This window comes from Salvelinus sp. IW2-2015, linkage group LG35, assembly GCF_002910315.2.
Source record: "Salvelinus sp. IW2-2015 linkage group LG35, ASM291031v2, whole genome shotgun sequence".
Taxonomy (NCBI): domain Eukaryota; kingdom Metazoa; phylum Chordata; class Actinopteri; order Salmoniformes; family Salmonidae; genus Salvelinus; species Salvelinus sp. IW2-2015.
In genome coordinates, this window is record NC_036874.1 from 3,812,314 (window position 1) to 3,824,858 (window position 12,545).

Sequence of the window (12,545 nt, forward strand, 5' to 3'; positions counted from 1 at the left end):
ACACACACACACACACACACACACACACACACACACACACACACACACACACAGGAGCTGTAATGTAATATGACTGCTGGATCTGCAGTGATGTGGTGACAGTCAGAAGAGGGTGTTGGAATGAGGACAGACAGGCAGCCAGGCTCTCACACATCACATCAAACACTGAGTGACTGCACTAGGAGAACCCATCTCTGCCGTAAAGCAGATTAGTAGGGATTTTGTTGACGCAGTTTCACTGCACATTCTCACTCACAGTCGCAGAGAGAGGGAGAGAGGGATAGGGAGAGAGGGACAGGGGGAGAGGGAGAGAGGGAGAGGGACAGGGGGAGAGGGAGAGAGGGACAGGGGGAGAGGGAGAGAGGGACAGGGGGAGAGGGACAGGGGGAGAGGGAGAGAGGGCGAGAGAGAACGAGAGAGAGAGTCTCAGTGTGTGTGTGTTCTATTCTCGCTCCACCTGCTACCAGAGATCCATTACCAGGCAATCCCACACTACTCCAGGACTCCCAAAGTTCCACCCCACTGAAGACAGATTATTGGTGTTCAACAATACATTTAGCCTGACCTGAATACATGCAAGACACAGAGTAAACTGCAGTCATTTAGGACATTGATGGGAAATAGTTTCCTCATATCATATGCTCTAATACTACTAGCCTCGTGGTAATGATGATGACGTACTAACACACAAAWATGCTAGCTAGCCACATCACCTGATAAACAGAGAACAATAGCTATTGCTCCTCTTGAGCAGTAACCTTCTCCCCAGGCTGTGTACGAGACTACTTGAACAGCACTGCTGTTTGCCCCTGAGAGGATAAATAAAATTGTATTGAATGGAATTGAACTATTCCCATCACCATATTAGCTGGAGCAAGAGGCTGAGAAGAGGTTGCTGGGAAGGTAAATTACAATATAGTGCTCTAATTAGCCCTTTAGATGTCACCCAGAGCCAACATCAAAGAGGAGAGCTCGCATGGTGACATTCATTTCGCCAGCCCAGTCAGTCAGACCAGCTGAGAGCCTAGAGAGTCTGTAGTGAAGGTCTATCTATCACTGATCTCCAAATAGACTCCATCATCACTCCTGTTAGGAATTTGTTCTAGGTGTTATGATATATATTTTTTCAGATGTTCTTGTTTTAGTTAATGACTGCTAGTGTATTTGAAATTGCCTCACTGTCAATGACAGTCCCATGTTACACATAGTGTGGGTGTGGTCATATCCATTCTCTCTAGTCTAACCTCTGAGCTAGATGCTGTGAATGAAGTGTGCACTGCACAGACAGTATGGTAAAGTACTAGTAAAACCACCACCACAATGCCCCTGGCAGCAGGTTGAGTGTCAGGCATGTCATCAAGCAGGATTAACACGCCCTATGTACAGATAGTATCCATCCACCACTGTGACTGTTGCCGGCCCGGTTACGCCAGATATAATTCCATTGGAACACTGTCCTCCTGCTCAACATATTTCTTTCGTATTATTACAGATATCTTCCCAGAAACAAGGAAGACAGAACATGCCACTCACCTCTGTTGATGTGGCTGGGATGGATTTACCTGTGGAGACAAAGAGAAAAGTTGTGATTTTATGACTAATGTCTTTATGACTAAAGCAAAGCATCTTAAAATACATTGGCTTGGTTATGAACTGGATGTGAAACTATTTGTGACTGAGAAGGGCTTATGCAAACATGATGAACTCTCGGAAGCTACAATAAGATGTTAACAACTGGCCCAACCAACACAGCCTTTCAGGTCAAAAGAGAGGCATGTATTGTTTATGCTAAACCTTTACTGTAACTAAAACAGAGGCGACAATTCAATCAATTGCAGGTCAATTAAAATGTGAAAATCATGCCGCTGGTTCACTCAGAATGCTTCCGTACACTGTAACTGAAGGACAGATGTATTTATGTGTCGATAATCCAATATGACAATGTCTGCAGAGGAAACAGCATGTGAGGTGTCAGTTTTAACATGGTTAACAGGATAACACCTCAGATTCAGCCTGAACATTCTTATTGAACCTGCTGTGTTTTTCCCCCCTATATCTGTATTATTGATTTCAACTGGGCCTAATATGTTATGAGATACTGTACAGTCGTGGTCAAAAGTTTTGAGAATGACACAAATGTACATTTTCACAAAGTCTGCTGCCTCAGTTTGTATGAGCCTTTTTATGTCTCTATTTGGTTTGGTCAGGGTGTGATTTGGGGTGGACATTCTATGTTTTGTTTTCTATGATTTTGTGGTTCTATGTTTTGGCCGGGTATGGTTCTCAATCAGGGACAGCTGTCTATCGTTGTCTCTGATTGGGAACCATACTTAGGTAGCCCTTTTTCCCTCCTTTCAGTGTGGGTAGTTAACTTTGTTTGTGGAACTAAAGCCCTGTAAGCTTCACGGTTGTTTTTCGTTTGTTGTTTTGTTGGCGACATTTTGAAATAGCAACAGCCGTGACATTGTCAATAAAAGCCTTTGACACATATGAAATGCTTGTAATTACACTTCACTATTCCATAGTAACATCTGACAAAAATATCTCAAGACACTGAAGCAGCAAACTTTGTGGAAATTAATATTTGTGTCATTCTCAAAACTTTTGGCCATGACTGTATGCATTTAGGTCTCGCACATGAACCACCCCTGGGCTGCTGACTGCAGTTGCCATGGCAACACTCTGGGAACTCAAACGCCGATCAGCTCGAGTCAGAAGGTCGACAAGCAACAAAGGCTCCGGTGACTCCATGATGGAGTCACTAACTGGCCATCAGCCATGAAGATAATCTGCTCAGTCAAACAAGGTTATTATTATTAGACAGTAATAAAATGAAAGCTGTTTAATCAAGTGAGGCAGAACCACCATCTTGAGCAAAATAGGTAAAGTACAACACAAGTGCATTATAACATAGATTGACTACCATGAGGGTTAACCTTGCCTATATGCTGTAGCACAGTAGATAATAGGGCCAGAATTCTTTATAGGATCGTAAACCTGACCAGAAAAAACAGGGTCCATGGAAGAAGAAGAAGAAGAAGAAGATATAGAAATGTGTCTTTAAGACAACATCATTAACTGGGTCACAGTCAATGAAAGCAGCAGTTCATTCTCACCACTTGGTTGGTGGCATGTGACTACTGATGACATCCTGTCTCTGTCTCTCTCACTGCCTCTGCCTCTGCCAGTCAGTCTCTCTCACTGCCTCTGCTTCTACCTCTGCCAGTCAGTCTCTGTCACTGCCTCTGCCTCTACCTCTGCCAGTCAGTCTCTCTCACTTCTTCTGCTTCTACCTCTGCCANCTTCTTCTGCTTCTACCTCTGCCAGTCAGTCTCTCTCACTGCCTCTGCCTCTACCCGTCAGTCTCTCTCTCACTGCCTCTGCTTCTACCTCTGCTTCTACCTCTGCCAGTCAGTCTCTGTCACTGCCTCTGCCTCTACCTCTGCCAGTCAGTCTCTGTCACTGCCAGTCAGCCCCTGTCACTGCCTCTGCCAGTCAGACTCTGTCACTGCCTTTGCCTCTACCTCTGCCAGTCAGCCTCTGTCACTGCCTTGGCCTCTACCTCTGCCAGTCAGTCCCTATCACTGCCTCGGCCTCTACCTTTGCCAGTCAGTGTCTGTCACTGCCTCTGCCAGTCAGTCACTGACTCGGCCTCTACCTCTGCCAGTCAGTCTCTGTCACTGCCTCTGCCAGTCAGTCACTGACTCGGCCTCTACCTCTGCCAGTCAGTCACTGGCCCTGTCTCTGCCTTTGCCTGCATACACACAGCTAAAATGAATCAATACACTTCATTCAAGAAGCCTCTGGGTTAGGCCTAAATGTTCCTCCAAGCCACCACGTCATCGTCATGAAATGTCCATTAACTTCAATAACGTGACTAAGCAGATTATTTTTTGACCCTCTCCACATACACAATGACAAGCTCTATTGTAACATCCTGCAAAACAACATGTTCAAATCATTTGCTTGTGACTGCCCCATTCATTGATGAGAAAAAACAAGATGGAGGTCTAATATTTCAGGATGTCAACAGACCAACAGACCTACTCACAACCAATGTCCTTGAATCTGTGACTAAACCAATGGTCCTTATTTTCAAATCCAATTTATTTGCTATACAGATACCCAGCCTAAAACCCCAAAGAGGAAGCAATGCAGATGCAGAAAGAAGCACAGTGGCTAGGAAAAACTCCCTAGAAAGGCAGGAACCTAGGAAGAAACCTAGAGGAACCAGGCTTATTTTGACACTCAAAGTAAGACAAAACAACTTGCTTTTGTTACTGCCATGCAGGAAACAGACAATGGACAAATCCTGATATTCTCACACAAACTGGCTTCATCAATGAGGGAAAGAAATCTGTAACAGAGACCTGGAAGATGATCAGTACAAGGCCTCAGACTGACTCTCTCTCTCTCTCTCTCTCTCTCTCTCTCTCTCTCTCTCTCTCTCTCTCTCTCTCTCTCTCTTCTCTCTCTCTCTCTCTCTCTCTCTCTCTCTCTCTCTCTCTCTCTCTCTCTCGTCTCTCTCTCTCTCTCTCTCTCTCTTCTCCTCTCTCTCTCTCCTCTCTTCTCTCTCTCTCTCTCTTCTCCTCTCTCTCTCTCTCTCTTCTCTCTCTCTTCTCTCTCTCTCTCTCTCTCTCTCTCTCTCTCTCTCTCTCCTCTCTCTCTCTCTCTCTCTCTCAATTTGACTTTATTGCTTTATTGACATGGCAGTTATTATTACTTACATTGTCAAAGTTACATATCGAAAATTTAAAAATAAATATATATGTATATATAAACCAAAATATATATATATTTATATAAAATAAATGGTGGGACTAACAGTAATAATAATAGTAGTAGTGGACATGGGATTACTCTCTCTCTCTCTCTCTCTCTCTCTCTCTCTCTCTCTCTCTCTCTCTCAACAGCGAGAGAGAGGACACAGTAAACATTATGATAAATGCTATCAATCTGGGTAAGATCAGGAAACTTGGGAAATTGAATAAGAGTAGCTACATTTTGAGATTAGGGACAGGGTTGGTGGGTCAGTGACAAATTGGTTGGAAGAATGCTCTCTCAGTTTTTCTTTCTGTATGTCTGTCTCTCTGAACACAGCTGGGATGGCTGATATGCCTTGGGGGAGACCCCTTGAACTTTAGCCCAGTTAACCAGACATCAGAGTGGTCAGTCCTTCTGAGAATCCATCAAATATGGATATGATGTAACAAATCAGTGTAAAAAGATATTACAATGGATTTAAGGCACTACAAAAAGAAAGGTGCCGCAATAATAAAGTTAGCCTATCTACATTAACTCAACAGATGATTAGCTTTAGTCATATTAATGTAATAATCACAGATGAATAAAGTGTAATAACACACGTAATGATACCACATTTAATAACAGCATTGCCTGTAGAGTAGCCATCCTCAGACTAGTAGCAAACCATGCAAAACCTCCCATCCCCAATTACTATTACTAAGTTAAGAATACATTGCCAGGCACGTCAAATAAAATGCAGTAGACCACAAATTCCACCCTTACTATGCACAGTCAGTTCATTAATGCCTAAAAGGTCCCGTGTGTCTCAGCTGGTAGAGGATGGTGCTATCAACGCCAGGGTTGTGGGTTTTCATTCCCACCGGGGACCAYTAGGAAAAAGTATGAAAATGTATGCACACACTACTGTAAGATTCTGGATAAGAGTGTCTGCTAAATGACTCAAATGTAAATGTAAAAAAGCTGATTAAGCATGGAGTACATTGAGTCCAAAGCCAATAAGCCATCAAATTGACTCAGCACACATTGACTCAAGGTGTGTAACTGAGTAAGAGCTAGGGTACAGCTTCCCTGTGACACCATGGGTAAATAAAGTATCTGGGAATCTGATTACAGGATACTAGCGAGACCGACAAGAACTCTCCACATGCAAGACAAGACACATTACTTGTAATTCCAAGTCACTTTCACAGGTAGCCTGATGACTTTTGCTCTGTTGTTCGCTACATACTTTAGTCTGAGACTGTCATCATTGAAATTGTTTGTGGTGACGAGGGGCGTTGTACAAAACAAAGTTTCAAGCCACCATTTTACCCATGTTTGTTCTGGCTTTGGCCCAACCCATTGGTTCTGGACCAATCAGACGGCCCTGAATGTAGCAGAATGTAGTTACGAATGTAACGTAGCAGGCATAAAATTAACACCTGAAACTAGATCCCTTACATACTGGACTTGACGAGAAGAAGAATAAAAAACTGGTCAGGGAGGTTATTTTCTGCACTGTTCAACCAATCCAGTACATGTGGAGGAGGAGTTAAGATGATGTTGCCTTGTTAACGTCACAGCCTCTCTTTCCATTTCCCCTGAAAACCGGAACTTCCTGTTGTTGGGGTCTCGACAGAGGCTAGTTGACGGGTCGGGGACTCAGATCCAGACTCACTGCGGAGAAGAAACTAATGCCCGTTGGTGTGGCGTAGCGTTTGGCCGGAGCAAGGAGAATGCGTAGTCAAGCCGTTTCAAAGGCACACTCAGACTACACACATTTTTGCTGTGTCATATCAGGTGTAACACAAGACAATGTCAACAGTTTAGCTAGGCCCCAGCTGTTAAGGCATAAGTCCATTTATGACTACAGTGATGATGATGATGATGATGATGATGATGATGTGGCTTGGGGCCATCATGCAGTCATACCATTGGTTGAGGGTCTTTGTGGCAATGAAAGCACTCCATTAAAAAAAAGTCTACAAAAATAAATAAAAAAGGTTGATAAGAGGCCACATCCACCACCTGTCACGGCTGTCTTCGTCCTCCTCATCTGACGAGGAGAGGCGAGAAGGATCGGAGGACCAATACGCAGCGAGGTAAGTGTTCGTCATTATTTAATGAAAGAAACTGAACACTACAAAAACAACAAAATGACAACCGTGAAGCTAAATAACAATAGTGCTGACACAAACACTACACATAGACAATCACCCACAAACCCCAACAGAAAACAGGCTACCTAAATATGGTTCCCAATCAGAGACAATGAATGACAGCTGCCTCTGWTWGAGAACKATATCAGGCCAAACGAGAAAACCCCACATAGAAACAGACAACATAGATAATACCCACCCAACTCACGTCCTGACCAACTAAATAAAGACTAAACAAAGGAAATAAGGTCAGAAACGTGACACCACCACCCACTGTACAGTACAGTGGATTCGGAAAGTATACAGACCCCTTGACTTTTTCCACATTTTGTTACTTTACAGCCTTATTTTAAAATGGATTGAATTGTTTTTCCCCCCTTATCACTCTACACACAGTACCCCATAATGACAAAGCAAAGTTTTTAGAAATTTATGCAAATGTATACAAAAAAAACAACTGAGTCTTCTTGGGTATGTGTCAAGGTGTGTATGAAGGCGAAGTCAGGTGCAGGAGAGCAGAGTATGATAAATAAAGCGCACTTTATTATAGTTCCAAACCAGGAGCACAACAAAAAAAACGGAACAATAAAGTAAAGAGTTAAAGAACATCGCTTGATATGAAAACAATTACACACAAAACAGAGGGTTAAATACAAGTAGATTGATTGGGGAAATGAAAACCAGGTGTATATGAAAACAAGACAAGACAAATGGATATATGAAAAATGGAGCGGCGATGGCTAGAAAGCCGGTGACGTCGATCGCCGAACGCCGCCCGAACAAGGAGAGGAGCCGACTTAACGCCGATCAGCTCGAGTCAGAAAGGTCGACAAAGCAACAAAGGCTCCGGTGACTCCATGATGGAGTCATAACTGGCCATCAGCCATGAAGATAATCTGCTCAGTCAACAAGGTTATTATTAATTAGACAGTAATAAAATGAAAGCTGTTTAATCAAGTGAGGCAGAACACAATCTTGAGCAAAATAGGTAAAGTACAACACAAGTGCATTATAACATAGATTGACTACCATGAGGGTTAACCTTGCCTATAGTGTGTAGCACAGTAGATATAGGCCAGAATTCTTTATAGGATCGTAAACCTGACCAGAAAAAACAGGGTCCATGGAGAAGAAGAAGAAGAAGATATAGAAATGTGTCTTTAAGACAACATCATTAACTGGTCACAGTCAATAAAAGCAGCAGTTCATTCTCACCACTTGGTTGGTGGCATGTGACTACTGATGACATCTCTGTCTCTGTCTCTCTCACTGCCTCTGCCCTCTGCCAGTCAGTCTCTCTCACTGCCTCTGCTTCTACCTCTGCAGTCAGTCTCTGTCACTGCCTCTGCCTCTACATCTGCCAGTCAGTCCTCTCTCACTTCTTCTGCTTCTACCTCTGCAGTCAGTCTCTGTCACTGCCTCTGCCTCTACTCTGCCAGTCAGTCTCTCTCACTTCTTCTGCTTCTACCTCTGCCAGTCAGTCCTCTCTCACTGCCTCTGCCTCTACCAGTCAGTCCTCTCTCTCACGCCTCTGCTTCTCCCTTGCTTCTACCTGCAGTCAGTCTCTGTCACTGCCTTTGCTCTACCTCTGCCTCAGTCTCTGTCACTCAGTCAGCCCCTGTCACTGCCTTCTGCCAGTCAGACTCTGTCACTGCCTTTTGCCTCTACCTCTGCCAGTCAGCCTCTGTCACTGCCCTTGGCCTCTACCTCTGCAGTCAGTCCCTATCACTGCCTCGGCTCTACCTTTGCCAGTCAGTGTCTGTCATGCTCTGCCAGTCAGTCACTGCCTCGGCCTCTACCTCTGCCAGTCAGTCTCTGTCACTGCCTCTGCCAGTCAGTCACTGCTCGGCCTCTACCTTGCCAGTCAGTCACTGGCCCTGTCTCTGCCTTTGCCTGCATAACCACAGCTAAAATGAATCAATACACTTCATTCAGAAACCTCTGGGTTAGCCTAAATGTTCCTCCAAGCCAACATGTCACTGTCATGAAATGTTTATTAACTTCAATAACGTGACAAGCAGATTATTTTTGATGACCTCTCCACATACACAATGACAAGCTCTATTGTAACATCTCTGCAAAACAACATGTTCAAATAATTTGCTTGTGACTGCCCCATTCATTGATGAGAAAAAACAAGATGGAGGTCTAATCATTTCAGGATGTCAACAGACCAACAGACCTACTCACAACCAATGTCCTTGAATCTGTGCCTAAACCAATGGTCCTTATTTTCATCCAATTTATTTGCTATACAGATACCCAGCCTAAAACCCCAAAGAGGAAGCAATGCAGATGCAGAAAGAAGCACAGTGGCTAGGAAAAACTCCCTAGAAAGGCAGGAACCTAGGAAACCTAGAGGAACCAGGCTTATTTTGACACTCAAAGTAAGACAAAACAACTTGCTTTTTGTTACTCTGCCATGCAGGAAACAGACAATGGACAATCCTGATATTCTCACACAAACTGGACTTCATCAATGAGGAAAGAAATCTGTAACAGAGACCTGGAAGATGATCAGTACAAGGCTCAGACTGACTCTCTCTCTCTCTCTCTCTCTCTCTCTCTCTCTCTCTCTCTCTCTCTCTCTCTCTCTCTCTCTCTCTCTCTCTCTCTCTCTCTCTCTCATCTCTCTCTCTCTCTCTCTCTCTCTCTCTCTCTCCTCTCCTCTCTTCTCTCTCTCTCTCTCTCTCTCTCTCTCTCTCTCTCTCTTCTCTCTCTCTCTCTCTTCTCTCTCTCTCTCTCTCTCTCTCTCTCTCTCTCTCTCTCTCTCTCTCTCTCTCTCTCTCTCTCTCTCTCTCTCATCTCTCTCTCTCTCTCTCTCTCTCTCAATTTGACTTTATTGACTTTTATTGACATGGCAAGTTATTATTTACTTACATTGTCAAAGTATACATATCGAAAAATTTAAATAAAAAATATATATGTTATATATATACACAAAATATATATATATTTTTATATAATAAATGGTGGGACTAACAGTAATAATAATACGTAGTAGTGACATGGGATTACTCTCTCTCTCTCTCTCTCTCTCTCTCTCTCTCTCTCCTCTCTCTCTCTCACAGCGAGAGAGAGGACCACAGTAAACATTATGTAAATGCATCATCTGGGTAAGATCAGGAAACTTGGGAAATTGAATAAGAGTAGCTTACATTTTGAGATTAGGGACAGGGTTTGGTGGTCAGTGACAAATTGGTTGGAAGAATGCTCTCTCAGTTTTTCTTTCTGTATGTCTGTCTCTCTGAAACAAGCTGGGATGGCTGATATGCCTTGGGGAGACCCCTTGAACTTTTAGCCCAGTTAACCAGACATCAGAGTGGTCAGTCCTTCTGAGATCCATCAAATATGGATATGATGTAACAAATCAGTGTAAAAAGATATTACTATGGATTTAGGCACTACAAAAGAAAGGTGCCGCAATAATAAAGTGCCCTATCTACATTAACTCAACAGATGATTAGCTTTAGTCATATTAATGTAATAATCACAGATGAATAAGTGTAATAACACACGTAATGATACCAGCATTTAGATAAACAGCTATTGCCCTGTAAGAGTAGCCTATCCTCAGACTAGTAGCAAACCATGCAAAACCTCCCATCCCCAATTACTATTACTAAGTTAAGAATACATTGCCAGGCACGTCAATAAAATGCAGTAGACCACAAATTCCACCCTTACTATGCACAGTCAGTTCATTAATCCTAAAAGGTCCCGTGTGTCTCAGCTGGTAGAGGATGGTGCTATCACGCCAGGGTTGTGGTTTTCATTCCCACCGGGGACCAGTAGGAAAAGTATGAAATGTAATGCACACACTACTGTAAGATTCTGGATAAGAGTGTCTGCTAAATGACTCAATGTAAATGTAAAAAAGCTGATTAAGCATGGAGTACATTGAGTCAAGCCAATAAGCCATCAAAATTATTGGACTCAGCACAACATTGACTCAGGTGTGTAACTGAGTAAGAGCTAGGTACAGCTTCCCTGTGACACCATGGGTAAATAAAGTATCTGGGAATCTGATTACAGGTACTAGCGAGACCGACAAAGAACTCTCCACATGCAAGACAAGACACATTACTTGTACATTCCAAGTCACTTTCACAGGTAGCCTGATGACTTTTGCTCTGTTGTTCGCTACATACTTTAGTCTGAGACTGTCATGCATTGAAATTGTTTGTGGTGACGAGGGGCGTTGTACAAAACAAAGTTTCAAGCCACCATTTTACCCATGTTTGTTTCTGGCTTTGGCCCAACCCACTTGGTTCTGGACCAATCAGACGGCCCTGAATGTAGCAGAATGTAGTTACGAATGTAACGTAGCAGGCATAAAATTAACACTGAAACTAGATCCCTTACATACTGGACTTGACGAGAAGAAGAATAAAAAACTGGTCAGGGAGGTTATTTTCTGCACTGTCAACCAATCCAGTACATGTGGAGGAGGAGTTAAGATGATGTTGCCTTGTTAACGTCACAGCCTCTCTTTCCATTTCCCTGAAAAACCGGAACTTCTGTTGTTGGGGTCTCGACAGAGGCTAGTTGACGGTCGGGAACTCAGAATCCAGCCTCACTGCGGAGAAGAAACTAATGCCCGTTTTGGTGTGGCGTAGCGTTTGCCGGAGCAAGGAGAATGCGTAGTCAAGCGTTTCAAAGGCACACTCAGACTACACACATTTTTGCTGTGTCATATCAGGTGTAACACAAGACAATGTCACCAGTTTAGCCTAGGCCCCAGCTGTTAAGGCAAAGTCCATTTTATGACTACAGTGATGATGATGATGATGACTGATGATGATGATTGTGCTTGGGGCCATCATGCAGATTACCATTGGTTGAGGGTCTTTGTGGCAATGAAAGCACTCCATTAAAAAAAAGTCTACAAAATAAAATAAAAAAGGTTGATAAGAGGCCACATCCACCACCTGTCACGGCTGTCTTCGTCCTCTCTCATCTGACGAGGAGAGGCGAGAAGGATCGGAGGACCAATACGCAGCGAGGTAAGTGTTCGTCATTATTTAATGAAAGAAACTGAACACTACAAAACAACAAAGTGAACCAACCGTGAAGCTAAATAACAATAGTGCTGACACAAGTACCCCCCCCCCCCACCCCCAAGGTGCGGACGCCCGGCCTGGGTGGGCATCTGTGCGCGGTGGTGGCTCTGGGACGTGGCCCCCACTCCTCCATAGTCAATACCCGCTTCCGTGGCCTCCTAAGGAAACGGCGACCGCTCCTAACATGGCCCCACTGACTGAGGGCAGCTCAGGACTGAAAGGCAGCTCATGACTGAAGGGCAGGTCATGACTGAAGGCAGCTCATGACTGAAGGGCCGCTCACGACTGAAGGTCAGCTCACGACTGAAGGGCAGCTCCGGACTGAGGGGTAGCTCCGGACTGAGGGGCAGCTCAGGACTGAGGGGCAGCTCAGGACTGAGGGCAGATCCCGGACTGAGGGGTAGCTCCGGACTGACTGGCAGCTCATGACTGAAGGCAGCCATGAACTGACTGGCAGCCTCCCGGACTGGATGGCGCCCCTCCGGACTGAGTGGTAACTCAGGACTGACGGGCGGCGCTGGACAGACGGGCAAGCGCGAGGGCGGCGCGGACAGACGGGCAGCCAGGCGGGCTTGGA

The 12,545-nt window shown here is 44.3% G+C and overlaps 1 protein-coding gene across 1 annotated transcript in view; it reads right to left on the reverse strand.

Annotated features, from left to right (window-relative positions):
* Positions 1–12,545, reverse strand: part of LOC112067953 (protein spire homolog 1-like) — a 93,794-nt gene that overhangs the window by 74,945 nt on the left and 6,304 nt on the right. Inside the window, 1 exon segment of the mRNA XM_070437312.1 lies at positions 1,534–1,562. Within this exon segment, the coding sequence (XP_070293413.1) occupies positions 1,534–1,562 (29 nt within the window).